At 36.1% G+C, this 20,357-nt stretch overlaps 2 protein-coding genes and 1 long non-coding RNA gene across 4 annotated transcripts; 2 read left to right on the top strand and 1 right to left on the bottom strand.

Moving 5' to 3' along the window:
- The first annotated feature begins 6,250 nt into the window (after window positions 1-6,250).
- On the top strand, window positions 6,251-15,040 carry LOC140958854 (uncharacterized). 2 transcript variants are annotated; one of them, XR_012171846.1, is made up of 20 exons: window positions 6,251-6,621; window positions 7,462-7,565; window positions 7,694-7,780; window positions 7,935-8,010; window positions 8,113-8,187; window positions 8,307-8,360; window positions 9,337-9,396; window positions 9,521-9,637; window positions 10,584-10,678; window positions 10,779-10,984; window positions 11,490-11,587; window positions 11,966-12,069; window positions 12,216-12,381; window positions 12,663-12,785; window positions 12,868-12,950; window positions 13,139-13,277; window positions 13,385-13,414; window positions 13,571-13,641; window positions 13,837-14,834; window positions 14,885-15,040. XR_012171846.1 is itself a non-coding variant. In XM_073416428.1 (19 exons), the coding sequence occupies exons 1-19, from the start codon at window positions 6,583-6,585 to the stop codon at window positions 14,648-14,650; spliced, it is 2,541 nt and encodes an 846-aa protein (XP_073272529.1). In that variant the 5' UTR covers window positions 6,251-6,582; the 3' UTR covers window positions 14,651-15,040. The 2 variants fall into 2 exon arrangements, 1 of the variants encoding a protein (XP_073272529.1); XM_073416428.1 differs by having other exon boundaries at window positions 13,837-15,040.
- Window positions 15,041-15,627: 587 nt separating this feature from the next.
- LOC140959604 (ubiquitin-like protein 5) lies at window positions 15,628-19,581 on the top strand. The gene is made up of 2 exons (XM_073417521.1): window positions 15,628-15,945; window positions 19,376-19,581. Exon 1 carries the CDS (start codon window positions 15,715-15,717, stop codon window positions 15,934-15,936), a length of 222 nt encoding a protein of 73 aa, XP_073273622.1. The 5' UTR covers window positions 15,628-15,714; the 3' UTR covers window positions 15,937-15,945; window positions 19,376-19,581.
- Window positions 17,161-19,379, bottom strand: LOC140959605 (uncharacterized). Its single transcript, XR_012172015.1, has 2 exons — window positions 19,246-19,379; window positions 17,161-19,114 (listed from the first exon to the last, which is right to left on the bottom strand). It is a non-coding gene; the product is annotated as an uncharacterized lncRNA (long non-coding RNA).
- Window positions 19,582-20,357: the final 776 nt, after the last annotated feature.

Here is a 20,357-nt window from a genome sequence, read left to right as displayed (position 1 = left end):
CAGATGCTTTCCAGATCTACAAAGATTTCAAAGCACGGGTTGAACTTGATTCTGAGAAGAAAATCAAGTGTCTGAGGACCGACAATGGAGGAGAATATACTAGTGACGAATTTGACGCATATTGTCAACATGAGGACATCAAAAGACAGTTTACAACGGCTTACACACCTCAAAAAAATGGAGTGGCGGAGCGGATGAACAGAACTTTGTTAGACAGAACAAGAGCTATGTTGAGGACTGCGGGTCTAGACAAGTCATTTTGGGCGGAGGCAGTCAAAACCTTTTGTTATAATATCAATCGTTCTCCTTCAGTGGCGATTGATCTGAAGACTCCGATGGAGATGTGGACTGGGAAGCTGACAGATTATTCTCATTTGCATATATTTGGAAGTCCGGTGTACATGCTGTACAATGAGTAAGAAAGATCAAAGTTGGATTCGAAATCCAAAAAATGTATTTTCTTGGGTTATGCTGATGGAGTAAAGGGGTTTCCTTGTGGGATCCTACTGTTCACAAGCTTGTCATCAGCATGGATGTTATCTTCGAATAAGATAAAGTAAAGGGAGATAAAGGCACATCGAATTCAGAAACTACTATATTTCAGGTGGAAAATAAGACGGACGAAGGTCAAGTTTCTTGTGAAGCAGTACCAGAGCACGAAGAACAAGAGCATGTTGAGTCTGAAGTTTCCAATGTGAGGCAGTCAACTCGAGACAGAAGACCACCAGGTTGGCTTTCAGATTATGTCACTGAAAGTAATATTGCATATTGTCTATTATCATAGGATGGTGAGCCATCGAGTTTCCACGAAGCTACTCAAAGTTCGGATGTATCATTGTGGATGATAGCAATGGAAGAAGAATTGGAAGCATTAGACATGAATCAAACTTGAGATCTTGTTACACTACCACGAGGAAGGAAAGTCATTGGAAATAGATGTGTCTATAAGATCAAGCGTGATGGCAATAACCAAGTGGAGCGGTATCGTGCTAGATTGGTGGTACAAGGGTATGCTCAGAAAGAAGACATTGACTTCAATGAGATATTTTCTTCTGTGGTTCGGGTTATAACAGTCAGAGTGGTGCTGACATTGTGTGCGGTGTTTGATCTACATATAGAACAACTAGATGTGAAAACGGCGTTTCTTCATGGAGATCTTGAAGAAGAAATCTATATGCTCCAGCCAGAAGTTTTGCGGAAAAAGGCAAAGAGAACTTGGTTTGCAGGTTGAACAAATCTCTGTACGGTCTCAAACAGGCGCCGAGGTGTTGGTACAAGAGATTTGATTCCTATATCAAGAGCCTTGGATACAACAGTTTGAGTGCAGACCCTCGTACATATTTCAAGAGGTCTGGTGATGATTATATCATTTTGCTGTTGTATGTGGACGACATGTTGGTCGCAGGCCCCAACAAAGATCAGGTCCAAGGATTGAATGCACAGTTGGTTAGAGAATTTGATATGAAGGACTTGGAACCAACAAACAAGATTCTAGGGAAGCAAGTTCACCGAGACAGAAGTAACAGAAAGATTTGGCTTTCCCAGAAAAATTATTTGAAGAAAGTCTTGCAATGCTTCAACATGCAAGATAGCAAGCCAATTTCGACCCCTCTTCCTGTTAACTTCAAGTTATCCTCCGAGATGTGCCCTAGCAGTGAAGCAGAGAGGATTGAGATATCTCGAGTACTATATGCATCAGCAGTGGGAAGTTTGATGTTCGCCATGATCTGTACAAGACCGGACATTGCTCAATTGCTCATATATGGTGAATCCTGGACGAGAGCATTGGAGCACTGTTAAGAGGATCCTTAGATACAGTAAGTGTAACACTCGTGACTAAAATACATAATCAGTGCGGAAGCTGGTAAACATAATTTGGAGAAAAGATGTAATTGTAAAAAAATTTGGGCAGCATCTACCCGTAATTAGGACATGCCACCTGACTAAAGCAACACGTAAAATACATGCAAAATATTTTCAAACACATAAAATAACATTTAATGCAGTAACTACACATATTCTACTTCGAAAAACAAAACAAGCTTTTCAATGTTTCCCATAATATCCAAAAGCTTAACATATCAAAAATAACATCCAATCAAAATATCCAAAGTTTGGCATATTCCATTCTCTCGCTTCGACAACTCAGGGATGATCAGTCTTTCTTACCTGTGCCTGCATCACATGAACATAACTGGAATGAGTATAAAACTCAGCAAATGGAATCAATACTAACAAGATACATATATATATATCATTTTATTGAAAAACATAAAATGGATAGCCTCAACTTCATTTTTGTTGAAAGCATTAACCTTCTCATATCATAAACGTCGAAACATCATTAATATCATCCGTAAATAATCATAATACAACACTACCTAGGGATGATATTCATTTTCATTGATTAACTGAAGAATTGATAGTTTTTATAAGATAGTTCATTTTTGCTAACCCTCTTCGTAAAAATGAATCTTATAGGAGGAACATGTACCTCTGCATAAAATGCATCTTATAAGAGAGTACATGTTTTCATCGTTAATTGGCCAATTACATTGCGGATTTAAAATTGCCAGAGGCAACACCGCTACTATCACTATCAATCCAATCATTCAATCATATAAAACTTCATTTAGGCATTTTATCGAACATCTTAGATGCTTCATATAAAGTTCAACTCCTTTCATTCAAAAATACATATAATTGCACTACCATATATACATATTTACATATATATATCATGAATGGAATTTGAATGGAGTTCACGTCATAAAATCATCAAAACACTTACATATAGGATCATGTGATGCATTCAAGAATTGATTCCACTTACAACACTTGGAGCAATTGGTTTCCTAACCCTTGACGTTGATCCTACAACAATAAACCCGATAACTAATCAACAACACCCAAATAATAACCTTAAATGACCATTTAATCCAATACATCAATCACAACTATCATGCCCTAACTCCACCATCTTCAATAACTCAAGAACAAGAAGAAAACTCACTTACCTTTGCTACTTTCACTAAAAAGGTGAAGTTCCAACTCTGGATTGAAGATTAATTGCTTGATTAAAAGAAAGGAGAAGAAGAAGACGAAGAACCCTAGCTTAGAATCGATGGAGAAGAGAAATGAAGAGAAGAGAAATGAGGAAAATAAGAGTCTCACTCGATTTTATATCTTAAAACACCCCAAAACACGTTTTTGCACTGCACAGGGTGCTCGGGCGGTCATATATTACCGCCCTAGCGCGGACCTCACTGTCCGAAACCAAAATTTCAGATCCAGTGGCACTCGGGCGGTCATTTCTTATAGCTCTGCGCACAGCCACAGCAAAGATCGCTTCCAAAACGCCTCTTCCCTTCATAATTTGGAAAGTGGTAAACATGAAAGTTGTAGCTCTATGTCTTGGCTTGCATCTCCAATTAATTTCATGTCATTTGAAGGTCTGAGTAAAAAAGTTATGCTCAATCTCTCAACATGTGTCACTTGAGGAACGATGATACACATGACACACTTCGGGGCGCTTTTGGCTTATCTTCCACAATGATTAGAACAAAACTCAAAACATGAAAGTTATAGACTTATATCTTTTCTTTCAAATGGAAGTGACCTCACATCATTTGGATCACAATACAAAACATTATGCTAAAAACCACAACTACTGCCACAGTTTCATACCGTTTCAGCACTTCCATTACCTATTTGGCACAATATCAACTTTCTATTCTACCCATCCATTCTCCGTTTCATTCTATATCATTCAATGCCTTTCATATCATATCTTGAAGCCATAAACCATCACCATTACAACACATATCCCAATCGATCATCATAATAAACCATAAAAGAAATAATGAACATACTTAATCATAATCATTACCTTATATCATATGCAAATACATGTCTGGGCGTTACATTAAGGGTACCTCGAATGCTGCATTATGTTATGGAGGATCGGATTTTACACTCAGGGGCTATGTTGATTCAGATTATGCAGGTAATCCTGATAAGATGAAATCTACTACTGGTTATGTGTTTATACTTACAGGAGGAGCAGTAAGCTGGGTTTCAAAACTGCAGACAGTTGTGGCGTTATCTACAACGGAAGCAGAATATATGGCAGCTACTCAAGCTTGCAAGGAGGCAATATAGATTAAAAGGTTATTGGAAGAGATCAGACACAAATAAGAGAATGTTCCTCTGTTTTGTGACAGTCAGAGTGCCTTGCACATCGCAAGGAATCCAGCCTTTCATTCCAGGACGAAACACATTGAAGTACAATTTCACTTTGTGCGGGACGTAGTAGAAGAAGGAAGCGTGGATACGCAGAAGATCCATACGAAGGATAACATAGCTGATTTTCTGAACAAGCCAGTAAACACTGATAAGTTTGAGTGGTGTAGATTCTCAAGTGGCCTAGCAGAAACGTAAGCAGCAGGGAATGACAAGATTAAAAAGATGTGTGGAGATGTGTTTGATACTCAATCAAATCTCCAATTGGGAGAAATGTAGGCAATAGGTGGGGCCTGGCAGACTATTTAATAGTCAAAGAAAAGATGCAAAACGTGTATTAATTTGCAGCCGAATGAAATATGAATCACACTGACAGAGGCTCTATAAATAGAGCTCCCCCTTCATTCTGAAATCATCCCTTCTTCGAGTTCTCTCATCTTATAACATTCTATAATATTTGTGAGGTGTTTGTTCTCCTGTATTAAGAGAGTGTGTGTTCTCTTTGGAAACACAGTGAGTGAGTTGTACACCACAAAATATTATAGTGGAAATTCTTTTCATCTTGTCCAAGGTTTTTACCCTAATAATGTTTAGGGGTTTTTCACGTAAATCTCGGTGTCCAGTTTATTCTTTATTTTCTGGTTTTATTATCTCAAATTACTGCAAGTGGGACCAACAAACACCCCATGTGCTTTGTTGTTTGCTTGAGATAGTTGAAGATTCTTAACTAAATTAGCAATCTCGTCTGAATCCATGGTGAAGATCGTCTCCTAAAACAAATCAGGAGGAAAAAAACTGTTGACACAGGATTTCTACAATCTCTAAATTTTTTTTTAGAGATCATTTGGAATGATTAACGCTCAAACCATTGACACAAACATGTTGGATAGCGTAAATAGTTTAGAAAGTATAAAAAAAAATAAAATATACTTTAATTGACTCGAAGTTTACAAGTGAAAATCCTTGAATAAAGAGTGAAGTCAAGTCCTTAAGTTATGAATTTAAAATCTTCGATTTTTTTTTATTGACATATTAATTTGGTACAAATTGTTGCATGTGTTCAACATTGTAAGCAAAAATTTTAAAGTAAAAACATAGACATCAATGTTGCTATCAAACAGTGAAAATGGTTTATCTTGAAATTTGAAGATTATAGAAAATTCAGATTTGATAGAATCCTGGCTGAAGATAAACAAATGACAAATGAAACGGGAGTTGAATCTGTCTGTATTCCAAGACAAATTTATCATTCGAAGATAAAAACATTTTGTTGAAAATAGCGGTGACGAGGATGTACAAACAACCAAAGAAATCTTTCAAGTTCATTACTTTATCTTCATAGTTGATCGGGCTATTTCTCGACTATAAACTCGATTCTAACAATTTCCAACATACGATGAAACATTTGAGTTTTTGTTTAATTTATATATGTTAAAAAGTATTGATGATAATAGTTTACTGAAATCTTGGAAAAAACTTTAAGATATAATGACAATGCTGATATCGATAGACATAATTCGTTTATGAATTAACGATCTTGAAGCCCTCTTTAGCAACATAAGCCAAAAAAGAAATTAATTTGTTGAATCATATGCAAAAATTGGATAGTTATCCAAATGCTTGTGTTTTTTTACAAAATTTTGTGTACTAGTTACGACCTTAACTTTAGGTAGATGTGTCGATTCGAGCGGATCGGATAGAAACAAAGATATTACAAAAAAAGTTTCAACTCGAACACGAACTTGAAGCCACACCAACCCTATCTGCAACATTATTCTTTAACAACATAATTAATTAAGAATTCTAAAACATGATAACAAAATCTTGTCTAAATTCATTTTAAAAAATTCAAAGATTCCATAATATAAATATTATACAATAGAAATTTATGATATCAATTTAAATAATTTTTTTTTTGCAAAAAATAAAATAAAATGTGGATAAAGAAAATATAAAATGTGAATATTTAAATATGGATTCCTTTTGTATTTTGGTGCCGCCCGCATTAGTTGGTATTCTCATAAATCCACTACCCATTTTCCTCTCACTCCCACTCGTTTTCGATTGTTGATTGATTGGAAACATGAAAAAGAAAATAAATAAATTCAATAAAATTTCTCTGGGCTTCCCTTCCGTTTCGATCTTCGAAAATTAGGGTTTTTTTTTTAATATGCCTCCCCTGTTTTGCTCCAGAATCTTCGTCGGAATTTAAACCTCTCTCCACATTTCTCAGTATTTTGATTCAAGTTCAGGGTGTTTTCTGTGTTTCGGGTTCACTGCTGTTGTTTTGGAGGTGACACGTACAGGTGCATGTATCTGTATACTCTCGCGTAGACAAAAATGTTCTGGAAGCTCACAGCTCTTTCTGCGTCTTCTCCTGTGAGTCAGCAGAGCGAAAATTTGATTTTTGTTGGTATCTTTTTTGTTTGGCTCGGATGTCGATTCTGTTATGTTAAATCATGGGGTTATTGAGCTTTTTCATGCTGTTAAGTGTACTTTGTTGTTTAGGTTTGGTTGAAATCAAACTGGGATTCATTTAATTTGGTTTGAAGATGATCATGATGTTTTCATGGATTATGGATTTACGTGTCATGGTTCACGTGTTGAGTATTGATACAGGAGAAAGGGGGAAGTAGTGAATTTGTTACTTTATTGTTTTACTAATTCTTCGTTAAAAATTTTTAACGCCTTACTTTTGTTAAAGTCGGTCTTATATTTATTACAGAGTTAATAAAGTATAAAACACAGAAATTTGTTAGTCGGAGAAAAACTCATGTGACGAGTCGATAGATATTTTCGATCCCCTATTCTTTTGCTTCATATTACTAATATGTCATCAAAGAGTTAGTGAGGGCGTTGGATTATGAAATTTAAGGTACTTTGCAGCTTGTCATTCATCGTTTCAAGAAATTATACGTGCTTGGTGATGGTTAAATCACCTATTACATGCTTAATTGGACGAGTGTGTCTGAGGTATAAGTCACTCTGTTTTTCTAATGGAATGTCAGTTCCTCTGTTCGTTGGAGTTTGAATTAAGACATTAGCCCTGGCTATATTCTGCTACAGATGCTTTCCGGCAATAAAGTAACTGAAGTAGTTAAACTCCTTTTGGCCATGGCTTATTGAGAATTTGATCAAGACTACAAATTCATATATTATAATAATGAAAGCCTGGGATGAATAAAAAATGATCACCTAACCCACATTCCATCTATTCAGGTCGAGTCAGTGTTGGACAAGGAAAATTTTACATTGGAAGAGCTTTTGGATGAAGAAGAGATAATCCAAGAATGCAAAGCATCAAACAGCCGCCTCATAAATTTGTATAACATTTTCCCTCGATTGCTTCCATTGCATGACAATGTTATAAACCACTTATACATTGGTTTGTTTTTCCTTGAATATCTTGAGTCGTTAATTTCCCATTTAACTTCAAAGTTCTTTGGATCAGTTTGAGAGATCGACCGCAGGTTGAACAGATGCTAAAATATATAGTAGAGGAGGCTGCTGAGAATGCAGACAGCATGCGTACTTTCAAGTATGTGAAATTTAAGCAAATGAATGTTAAGACTTGTGTTGTACTTCTCATATTTTACTACTCCTCAGGTATTTATTAAAAAATTGTAAAGTTGATGTGGTAGAACCCATCATATTTGTTTATTTCTGCTCAAAACTTTGGTTTTGTAATGTAGGTTTCCTTTCATTGCCTGCGAAATTTTTACATGTGAAGTTGATTCCATCTTGAAGACTTTGGTGGAGGAAGAGGAGGTGGATTATCTTATTCACTAATTGAATTCAACATCACCATATGATAAACTTGGTGCTCAATTTCAATCTGGTTGTATGATGAAATTTTCTATCATGCTGCAGCTTATGGATTTGCTATTCTCTTTCTTGGAACCAAACCGTCCTCACCCTGCATTATTAGCAGGGTATTTTAGTAAGGTACCAGATTGTGATTGCTCTGCAGTCTGCACGTGTGCAATAATTTTTTCTCCAGGTGTTTAATAATTGGAGTAATTACACAAGCAACTCGTTTAATTAAACTTTTGTGGGTGTTCCAGGTGGTGGTATGTCTCATGGTACGGAAGACTATTCCGCTGATGAATTATGTAAAGGTGAAATCGTGAAACTAAATATAACCTCAATATTAATTCTAATTCATGATAATTCTAGTTTTTATTGCTAACCTTCCAAATTTGATGCTTCATCTTTCTTGGGCTGGGGATGATGTGGGAACAGTGTTTAAGTTGCATTTTATGTTCAATGCTGTGTCCTGTGTCATAATTGCTAAAACCTTGTTGGAATGCTATCCTTCTGAACTGGATTCAACTCTTGTCAGTCAATGTTAGTTGCAGCTGTCTAAATTTGCTGAAACTTGAGCCTTTATCTTGTAACACCACCACCACTTGAGTGAAGTGGCATAAACCTCTCCCTCAAAAGAGAGAGGCATGGGTTCAAACCCATATAAAACCGAAACAATCCCCCATCTCCACCCCACGTCCCCACCCCAATGTTGTGATAAAAAACGCTTATCTTGTAACTTGGTGCTTCAATGTTGACACTGGCTATATTAATAAGTGAAAGCATAACCTGGGGTGTTTGATCTATTTTATTTTTCTAAATATGTCTTGCTGTTGAACAAACTAATTTAAATAGTAAGAGTAGTTTATTTTTCTTGACTAGGCTATAGGCTTGTATCACATCAGCATGGGTGTTCAAAATTTGGGATAGCATGTTTTTTTACTATTGCCTGTTTTTATACTTGTTATCATTCCCTTGTATTGAGGAGACTTTTTAATATCAACGAAGCTTATGTACACGTCAATTTATGTAGCTGAAAAGTTTTAACCATCTAAATGCTGAAAGTTGAAATTTTTTGAGCTTTCTGTGAAAGTTTATCATACTTAAAAAGGCGATGCTGCAAAAGCTTGAGAATGAGGACATTCTTATCAATTAATTATACCTGCTAACATTAAAAGCATGCTCATGCAGCTGATAACCTGTAGCTTCTGTTTGATCTTTTTTCTTTGATCTGGTTTTTAAAAAAATATGCAGTAGTTATGTCTTGTGGCTGATGGTTATTTCTTGCAGGTTCACCAAGAAGTTTTTGGGCAGCTGGTTGATTTAATTGGTATCACATCCATCATGGAGGTATTTAGTAGTCTGATGGTTATGCAACTATTTTGAATTGAACAGTTTGTGTCTCCAAATCCTCGTGTTAAACTGTGTCAATTGCTAGTTCTAATTTTCTTTCTAATTAGCCTTTTATTATCAGGTTTTGGTACGGCTTGTTGGTACAGATGATCATCTCTACCCCAATTCTCTGGATGTGATGCAGTGGTTGGCTGATAGCAATTTATTGGAAATGGTTGTGGATAAACTGAACGCTTCGGTAAGTTAAAAGAAGTTGCAATATATCTAGAAACTAGATAGGAAAACATTATTGTTGATGTAGTAATCCTACATTGATCTAGTTTTCTAGTTTCAAATGCTTATTGGAAGGTGGATTCGTCTATGATACAGTACCACCACTTGCAAAGTTTCATTTATTTTTATCATTTGAGTGTTTTGTCTGGTCAGCTATGTACTCAATGGTTATATGATATTGTTGGTTCCTTTTCAACTATATGTGAACAGTGAATCCTAATGTTAGTTCTAACTTAACATATCTAGCACTGTAGCACTTTCTGCTGTTAAATATTTGGTTCAATTTGGATCTTCGGTTATGTTGCTGATACATGATCATAGTTTGATTAACTGCGCAGTGTCTGATATGGGCATGACCGCTTGTAGAAAATTCACTACTGGCTTCCAATGATATGTGTGCTCTGTAATTGCCTTAAGAGAGATTGAGGAATCACTCTATATAGTCTGGTTTTGTGCCACTATTAACTTTCCTGCAAGATGAAAATTATTTTAAAAGCACGTTTTGGTAAAAATTACCAGGTTGGTTTTTTGATAACTTGTGCCTTGCAATGTCAGAGTACTCGTATCATGTGTTCTGCCATATCTGTGATAACTTAATCTGAAATTTATAAATAGCATATTAGGAAAGTTTGTAGCATATATATTTTTTACTCGAAAGTTTTATATTTATGTGCTATGTGAGCTATATAATTCTCTGATTGCTCATTTGACGACGTCGTTATGTATGTGCTATCTGAAACTTAGAGAGTTCTTTAATCATCTATAGTACTGACTTACTCCTGAAGTCCATGCTAATGCAGCAGAAACATTTATGTGCTATCACTCACAGCTTTATAGTTCTCTGATTGCTTATTTGATGACTTTGTTATGTATGTGCTATCTGAAACCTAGAGAGTTCTTTAATCATCCAGAATACTCCTGAAGTCCATGCTAATGCAGCAGAAACATTATGTGCTATAACCAGAACTGCACCATCTCCTTTGTCCATTAAACTATCCAGTCCAAGGTTTGTACAACTCAACTTTATTTTTCGTTCAATTTTGGGATCATATTTTTATATTTGTATAACTATAAGGAACAATGTTAATTTACTTCTTTTTGTACAGTTTTGTTGCAATGATATTTTCTTATGCACTTGAAGACTCACATTCAAAATCTGCCCTTGTCCACTCCCTATCTGTCTGTATATCTTTGTTGGATCCAAAGAGATCAATTCCGTCTCCAGTATTGTACTTTTTCAGAAGTCAACAAGTGTATGAGTCGCCAATACATGTTAACCAAGATACTGTTGGTGCGATGCTTCCAAAACTTGGTGAGTTTGATAAAATGTTGATGTCCCGTTGTTAATTCTATCATGTTATGCAGTTGGTGATTTTCTACCATCTTCAGTACTTTCTTTTGCATACTTACCATTTTGGGAAACAAACCAAAAAGAGATTAGTGAATTGATAAGAATTCATTATGATTTTTGCTATGAGTATCATGGTCTTGGATTATTTCTTTGGTGTACATGAATCAAATTATCCAGCGATGGAGTAGTTTTTATGGATTCTTAATGTTTAGCTGATTTTATTTTGAATTATCCATACAATAAATACTTGATCGGTGGAGGCTTTGTTTTATCATATGGTTATTTATATTAAAATCAACGAAGAAAGATACATTATACATATATCGAGAATTACGAGTACAATTTTCAACTCATCAAATTGTCAGATATCGGCTGATGCCTTGATTTTGTAGCTTGTGAATTTGTTTATGCTGTTTGTAATTATCAACCAACGGCTGTTGTAAGAATCTAATTGTTTTGTGTGTAGGGGAGCTGCTGATCCTTTTGAATGTTTCATCTGACGAGAAGATTTTACCCACAACATATGGTGAATTGAGGCCTCCTCTAGGAAAATATCGCCTGAAGGTTAGTTGAAATGCTATTGCGATTTGTTGCTCCTAACACCCTCAAAATGTTTTCATGTCTTTGAAATTGTTGTTTACAAGTAGGAGTTGAAGTATCAATGCATAAAAACTATGTCATGGCTGAAATGTAGTGTGAACCGAAGGAGCTTTGTCTGACTGACCAGACTGCAGTTTTAAAATTTTTTTGTAACATGTTACAATTTGGCTCTCAGATTTTTGTTTTAGCTCAGTTCTCTTACTACGAATAAAGCCAGACACGTGCATGGACAGCTGTACATGTGCCAGTATGATGCCACTATTTTCATGCAATTTTTTTATGTTGTATTTTAAATTTGAAAATTGTTCAGCCTACAATTTGTATCGTGGTTCTTGATTGTAGGTTGTCGAATTCTTAGCTGTGCTGATGAAAACTGGCAATGAAGTCGCGGAGAAGGAGTTGGTCAGCTCAGGGGCAATTCGGAGAGTCCTTGATCTCTTTTTTGAGTACGAATTCTGTTATAAAGTACTCGTACATTTTGACCAGCACAGCCTGTGATGAAAGAGTTAAATTTTGTACTTAGATGAATTTGGAATAAGAAGTTATGAATGCTACTAGTCACTAGTGGTGTGAATTTATTTTTCTTGTGCAGGTACCCGTACAACAATGCTTTGCACCATCACGTGGAGAGCATTGTATGTTGTTGCTTGGAAAGGAAAAATAGTGCCATTCTTGATCATCTTTTCCTAGACTGCAATTTGGTTGGAAAAATTCTTCAAACAGAAAAACATCCTACGCTTTTTGGTGATGTTAATAAGGTGATTTTTCAAGACATGCTTATCAAAGTTTTGAGTTCATGTATCTTGTGCGAAGCTGGAAAACAGTTCCTTTGTGTTTTGAGGACTAGAGAGGTGACGCTGCTGTTGTGTGCTTAATGAAATAACTAATATGTTCCAAGCATTTATATTCTACTGAAACTTTGATGTGAGTATTGCTGTAAATTATTATCCTGGTTGCTTCTTATGTTCTTTTCAGCTCGATAATAGGTCTATCATCTATTTCAAGTAGTTTCTGATTCGAATTTATTAATTAAATGCAGCAAACTTTGCCAGCTTCTGCAAGGCCTGCTCCTAGAGCCGGTTACTTTGGACATTTGACACGGATATCAAATAAAGTAACTCTGTTGGGAAACAATGACACTCACATCCAAAAGAATCTTCAGGTGGTGTCTACCTTGAAACTCTATCTTAATTTAAAAAATGTCAATGTGTCTCGTCTCATGCAATCTGTTTTGCTCCTTTCAGGAGAATAGAGAGTGGATTGAGTGGCATTCCGCTGTCTTACAAGAGCGCAATATGGTCGAGAATGTTTATCGATGGGCTTGTGGGTATGTCTCTTCTCTCTCCCCCTCTTGCTGTAGCAAGCACTCTCATGATCCCAATAAGTAGAACTTTTATAAGTTATATAATTTTTTAGTATGCTGTGAAGCAATATAATCTCCTCTTTGCTTGCTGAAGTCTGTCCTATTCTGCTAGTCTCTGGTTCTTGAAAATGTCTTTCTTTCCACGTTTGTAGGCGGCCCACAGCATTGCAAGACAGGACAAGGGATAGTGATGAGGAAGATGTTCATGATAGGGATTATGATGTTGCTGCTTTGGCAAATAATTTAAGCCAAGCATTCAGATATACCATGTATGACAATGATGATGCTCAGGTAAACATTTGCATACAAGGATAAACTTGTTTCAAAGCTTCTACCGAAAATTTACACTAGTTTGATTATTTGAAATCTATTTTATGGATTTTATATCTTGGTTGCAGGGTCATGGAGCTCTGGAACGTGACAATGAGGTAATGTTGAACCCAATTTACTTCATATTTTGGAGAATGAAAATAAAGTCAGCATTGCAAGAAGTGAAACCTAAGGAGAACTAGTTTTGTCCTTTATGTCTTCCATGTCAATTGAATTTTCTACTCTTGATATTTCAAATGTTGATTAAAATGCAGGATGTCTACTTTGATGACGAATCGGCCGGAGTTGTGATTTCATCCCTGAGGTTGGGTGATGAGCAAGGGAGGTGTGTTCATGTTCTCATTAAATTTAAGCTCCTCTTATGGATAGCAAGACTTCTGGTGGTTATGCAAATGATGAGGAACAGATAAAAATATAGGAAGATGATCGGAAAAATAACAAAGAAAAGTTTATTGTGGGATGCCTCTTTTTCGGGGGCCTGGTTCATTTTTGTTTGATGTGTGTTTTTTCTTCACAACAGTTTGTTCACAAATTCCAACTGGTTTGCATTTCAAGACGAAAGAGCTGGTGAAGACACACCAATGGGTTCCGACATGATGGATGATATTAACCTGAATGGAACAGCGGTTAATGGTAACAGCAGTAGCGATGATGAGGTAGTCGTTGGGGAGGACGAGGATTTGACCGGGAGCAAGGTTTCTGCCAATTATTCATCTAGTTCCGAAGCATATGTTTTCAGTGGATTCAAAGGCATAAATTCTTCCGATGGAGGTAACTTGATTTCCCAAAGCAAGAAAATGGACTCCCACAACAACTTGGGAATCTTTCAATTCGAATCACCAAATAAAGACAATCCATGTGGAGATAGGTCGTCGCCTGAATGGGTAGCTGGGGGTGAAGCATCTAATGTTCAAGTTGGTGGACCTAGTGTGAACCCATTTGATGATCAAAGTGACATGAACGCCAATCTTGCAGTGAAAGTGAGCGCCTTGCCTGTCAGTCCCACTTCAAGTGGTGACTCTGTAACAAATGGGTCATCCAGTTCTGCATCTTCCTCTGATAGCTCAACTAAATCTGACTCAAGTCAGAAACGGGCTGTGCCGTCTTTATTTGAAGAGGATGTCGAATTTGTGGGAGTTGAACCAGAGGGTACGGAAAAGGCAATGGAACAGGCTCTCAAGGAAGGGATTGTAGGGGAAGCGGGGCCGTTGAAATGGAATCTCTCCCCAAAGAAATCAGACAAGGAAAATCCGGATGATGGTGGCACAGTTCTGAATGAATTTAACGACGCTAACTATTGGAGAGTCGAGCAGGAGCACACAGTGTTAGAGTAGATATTATATATATCTCACTTAATTTCATCATCGAACCGAAGGTTGCACTGATCCACTGTCTATGGCAGGCTGCACATCAAACATTTGTACAGTATTTTTGTTTCCACTGGGATTGATCTGATCGATCGGATCATAGGCTTACATAATCTGTTGTCACGTTTATTTTTACCAGGGTTTCTTTTCAGTTTTGTCAAAAGTTTTTGTGGGTTCGTCCGATCCAATCTCATTGGATAGTTTATCACTATTTTTATCTTACTCGCTCGAGAGAAAAGTCGAACCCCAGTTGTGTAACATTAGAACTTCCAGTTCCAACCCCTGTGGATTTGTTCTTGGCTGCCTCTACAATTACTGTACTCAATTAATAATGCGTATTCAGTACAATTCTTTGTTTTTTCAAGATCAAATAATGCATCCGTTGTGATTGTTTATTTTAACAATGTAACAATATTTTGCTGTAATAATTTGATGTTGATTATGTTTTTTTTTTTTTTTTTTTTTTTTTTTTTTTTTTTTAATTTTTATGCACGTTGAGATATTTAAAGTTGACTGATTATTATTCATGTTGATCATTTTAAAAAGATGTCATGGGGTTTATAATCTTACTTGAATTATTTTTGTTGGGGGAAGTATGATAGTTTGACAGACTATTCAACCTATTCGAAATAATATTTTTAATCAGACACATTATTTTTGAAATCTTCTTATGTATATTTTCAAAAGGATAATTTTAAAAATAATATTAATATAAGGTATAACGATATTTATATTAATTATATAGTGAGATTTTGAATCTAATGTGAAAAATTGATTTTTTAAAAAAATACATATGATAAGATTATTCTTATTCTTATCTAAAAAACAAAATACGCGATAGCTTCGTTGACCAATTCCCTATGTCTAAAAAAAAAAGATTTAATGTTTAACCCGATTGATACTTGCGGGCCAAGAGTCCAAAAAACACCCGGGCCGTTTATAATAATGGTATACTTGTATCCCTTTTTTCTACCCAGTGCCGAAAGGTAAAGGCCGCCAACGAAATCTAGGGTTTTCTACAGGAAGCAAGGATGTTAGAGGTGGTGCTGAACGATCGGTTGGGGAAGAAAGTTCGTGTGAAGTGCAATGATGATGATACGATCGGCGATTTGAAGAAACTGGTGGCTGCTCAGACGGGGACTAGGGCTGACAAAATACGAATTCAGAAGTGGTACACCGTCTACAAGGATCATATCACCCTCAAAGACTACGAGATCCACGATGGAATGGGTCTCGAGCTCTACTACAACTAATACTTGTGGGTAATTTTCAATACTCTCTGTTCTCTCTTTTTCTCTCGATACCATACAATTTTTGTATCACTAAAAAAATCCGATACTGATATCAGAAACTGTCATTTTTGTCCAAACATATCAAATTTCCGTTGGAATAATCGAACACTGTCTCTGCGAATTTTGACCGAAGTTTTATGGATATTAGATCGTGGAATATTATGTCTTTGTAGAATATCTATCATTGCCCCCGGGCTCTTATTATGACCCGCATAGGCTCCAAAATCGTGAAATGTCTAATAAGTTTGAGAGTCCTCTCACTTTGGTGGCTGCTGTTTTGGGACTGTGCTCTTATGACTTCTCTTGAATTATGACCCAATTAATTTAATCTTTCATCCCTGAGTTCTTTAGCAAACAAACGATGAATTGGTCATTTTTATCCATGTGATGGATCTAAGAACTATGAGGAAATTGGAGTGCACAAGTATTGTTTCGTATTTATGAGGAAATTGTAGTGTTGCTCTCATTGCAAGGGTTGCACATAGTAGGTCAAATGGATAAATATAGCCTATTTGATCAATTGGTGTCTGTTGCAAGTGAAGATGTCACTATTTGCACAATTTTACTTAATATACTTGACTTGTATGAAGTATATTGTTGGATGTTTCGTTCGCTATTCAAATGTTCAAATGTTGGGTGATCTTTGTGTAGAAAGAATGACTAAGATCCACATCACTCTTGATTATGTTGGTGGCTCTCCGTAAAAAATTGTAGCAAAGCTTTCTGTTATTTCTCCTTGCCTTCGTAACCTACAGCTTGAGAAGTGTTGTATATAATGTGTGGTGCTGTTAATAGATGGTTCTGGTTTTTATGTATGTTCATGTAGGAAAATTTCTGTTATCTTTCTTCCATCGACATGAGACATCATTGTAAGTGGTGTTCCATATGATGTATTTAAATGTTTATTTAGCTGACAACTCGACAGATTTTTATCGGTGAGATTTGATTTGATATCTGCATCGGTACGATATATTTGATGGCACATCACATGAAGGGAGGTTGGACAAAGCAAGGAAAGAGGAGATTAAGAATGCCATTGTACAAAAAACACAATGAACCTGTCTCAGTTAAATCTTATTGGTAATGTAATCATGGAACTCACATAGTTCTCTTCAATCCAATAGGAAGGATGCTGAGTGTGTAAAGTCTTTAGTTCAATTGACTTTTACTGTATTTTAAACAGTAGGTTGATTGTCCATCCTCGCGGCTGCACTCAGAAATATACTAATTGGAGATGGGGATTGTTACGAGAAGAATATTATCAAGTCCAACCCAGAAAATATTAGTCAAACGTCAATATCCCATGGAAAAGGCCACCAGTTTATAAAATCTATAAGAGAAAATTCAAGAGTCACTTGGGCAAGATAGTAGTCTGTTATGCATGATAGGGGGAATAAAAGGGGGGAAATGGGTGTGTTAGTGGGATAGACTAGAATTTTGTGAGAATTTGCTAGCTTTGCTAAGGAAAATAACCCTTGTACAAGGACATCTTACTTCCCTGCCTTATCTTGGATGTTCCGAGCGAAGCTGACTCTTGGTGCGGTAAGAGGTCTTACATATCTTAAAAGACCTGAAGCCAAAGTGATATATCGATATTACAAAACCACAAACATCTTGCTTGAAGTGAACTAAAAAGTGAAGCTTTTTGATCTGGGGTGGCAGGGGGACTTGGGAGGTGAACATTGTGCTATAGATAATTGCATGCTTCACGAGCATTCATGATATATGACATTCACAAGATACTAGACCAATATAATCAATCTCAAGATAACAAGGCTAAAGAAGGAGCTGACCATGGTAGTGAGTTTGTTGTTTTCGAGGTTGGTGGGGGTGAATGCATGTACAAGAATGGTTGTTAGTGTCCTTATTTTGGTAATAGTAGATAGTGGTGTAAGACAAACATATTTTGAGATTTGTTATTGAGAGAACATGAATGGTTTGTTAGTGGAGGGAACATGCTTAAATGGAGTGTGGAAGATAATTTGGATTTGTTGTTTTCTATTCAGCAAACACGCTTTATGTGGTGCTACTTAAACTGAATAAGTTTCTTATAATTGTTGTTTTGTCTATGGCACTGATCCCCTTAATCAGTGAACTAGGAGGGACAGCCGCTTATTCTATTGGCGAAATTTTGGAAGTTGAAGGTGAAATCAATGCTTCAGTAGATTTTGATGCCAGTAAACTTATGGTCGTAGTTGGATTCGAGCAAAAGACTCAAATGCTGATACTAGTTTCCCACAAGTATTGATGGTCATGTATCTAGGGAAGAAAACAACTGGGTTTGAACTCATAGAAATTCAAGTTTTAATTCTCAGCCTTGGGGAAAAAGCTGGTTTTCAAGAGGGCGGCATTGTTACAGGAAGAATATTATCAAGCCCTAGCCCAGAAAATATTGGGCTAATGTCAATAGCCCATGGAAAGGCCACCGGTTTATTATCTATACGAGAAGATCCAAGGGTCATGTGGGCAGAATAGTAGCCTGTTATGCATTGGTACGGGGAATAAAAGGGGAAAGGGGTGTGTTAGTTCGATAGACTAGACTTTTGTGAGAATTTGCTAGCTTTGCTAGGGCTAAAGGGATTCTCCTTCTTGAGTGTTTGAGTGAGAGATTTGTATTGTATTTCCTTTACTATTTCCAGAAAATATCAATACGGTATCCATATATTTCAGAATACTTGCCATGTTGATTTCTTCATTTGTTTGCTCTTTTTGTGTGTTAATTTTTGGTCGTAAGATGGATATACTGCAACTTTCCTCGGGCATCTCTCTTTCTAGCTTCTGCCATCAGTTTACTGATGTATATCTTGCACTGATTTCTCCATTAACATGTTAGCCAAATCCAGCCTTTAGTGTTTCTTTAATCACTGGAACTTTGCGGAACCGTAGTTTCTTTCGCTTGGAATTTTTTTATCTGCTCTAGCTGTAAATGTTCTCATCACACTCCAACTGGTGGATCATCATTCCCATCTTTTAGCCTGTCAATGGGTATGCCTATTCTGCTCTCTGGTTCTGAACAATGTTATTTTTGCTTGATGACACTAGAATTGGCAATTTTATTCGTTTTTTGGTACTTATGGGGATCAACTTCTCAGCCTTTCTATTTATGATAATTTTTTATTCTTTACCAGCGAACATATCCCTGTCTGTTTGTGTGATCTTTATACCTTTTTCATAATCACGTATTATTTGGTGGGTTGAATGCCTTCTTATCCTTTAGACTGGCCATTGTAAATGTGCGCCATGTGTTGTATAATGTCCGTGTAAACCTACCCTGTGCATTCCCTTGTCTCATAGGTGTATTTCTTTCACAAGTATATTCTAGAGGTACATGAGAGCGTGGTGAATTTTTATCGAAACCTTAACTGAAGCTGCTCCTTTCCTTTTCTTTTTTTGCCTGCAGGTCTACTGTAATGGGAGTCGTGGGGATGTGGAATATATGTATCAGCATCGGTTGCTATCTGCGTGAATAATAAACTTGGATGTTTGTAATGCATGTTTTACTCAAATATTTGAGGACATGGTGTCTGAAAACCATCTAAATATGTTATGTAGAATTGTGTCCGTGGCAGTTGAAAACTGATTATGTGAAAATACTAGTCTGATAAATTGTGTCGACCCTCTATTTATCTTTTTTTTATCAGTTTTAATTTATATGCTATCTGTTTTGTAATGTACAGTGAGTGGGTATGTTCTCTCGAGTTTGGTGAGATGTATAGAATTTATTTGAACCCGAACCGATCAGGCTCAACAAGCCTCGCCCGATCTTTATCTGAGATTGATACGTTAAGAGCTCTTTTGTCATGTTTAAGGAGCCTGATTGGAGCTCGACTCGTTAACCATGTCTGTTGTTGAGCTTGTTAAACATATAATAGAGCTCAACAATAGAGCTCTGAGTTCGATAAGCACACAATTTTGTTGGATAATTTTAACTTAAATTACCAAAATAATCATTTGTCAATATTATTCTAATTCGTTTGTATATTTTAAATTTAACCGTTACTTCATTCATAATTAAAAATATGAGTGTGATCATGATAGTTAATTTTAACACATTAAAAAGTTTTATTTTGACGATTTCATTTAACTAAGTCTAAAATTTCATTATTCATATATAGTTCTAAATCTTTTTAGATGTTTTAAATTAAATTGTTAGTTTATTTCATTAGAAAATTTATTGATCGAATCACCATGCGTTATGCACATTAACAAATAAATATTATGTTATCATACAACTCGTTTCTGATCTTCGTTCTCTTCTCATTAATCCCAGTTCATAATATTAAGATCAAAAATAAATTTAGAGGGGGAAGTGAACAAATTTATCTCAAAAATATTTCGGTTGGGTTAACAACACTGAAATTTTGTTCTTTGTGAGTTGAGTT

The sequence above is a fragment of the Primulina huaijiensis genome, chromosome 15 (assembly GCF_012295235.1).
Source record: "Primulina huaijiensis isolate GDHJ02 chromosome 15, ASM1229523v2, whole genome shotgun sequence".
Classification (NCBI taxonomy): domain Eukaryota; kingdom Viridiplantae; phylum Streptophyta; class Magnoliopsida; order Lamiales; family Gesneriaceae; genus Primulina; species Primulina huaijiensis.
The sequence above is the reverse complement of the archived record's forward strand: the minus strand, read 5'-3'. Positions and strand labels throughout refer to the sequence as shown.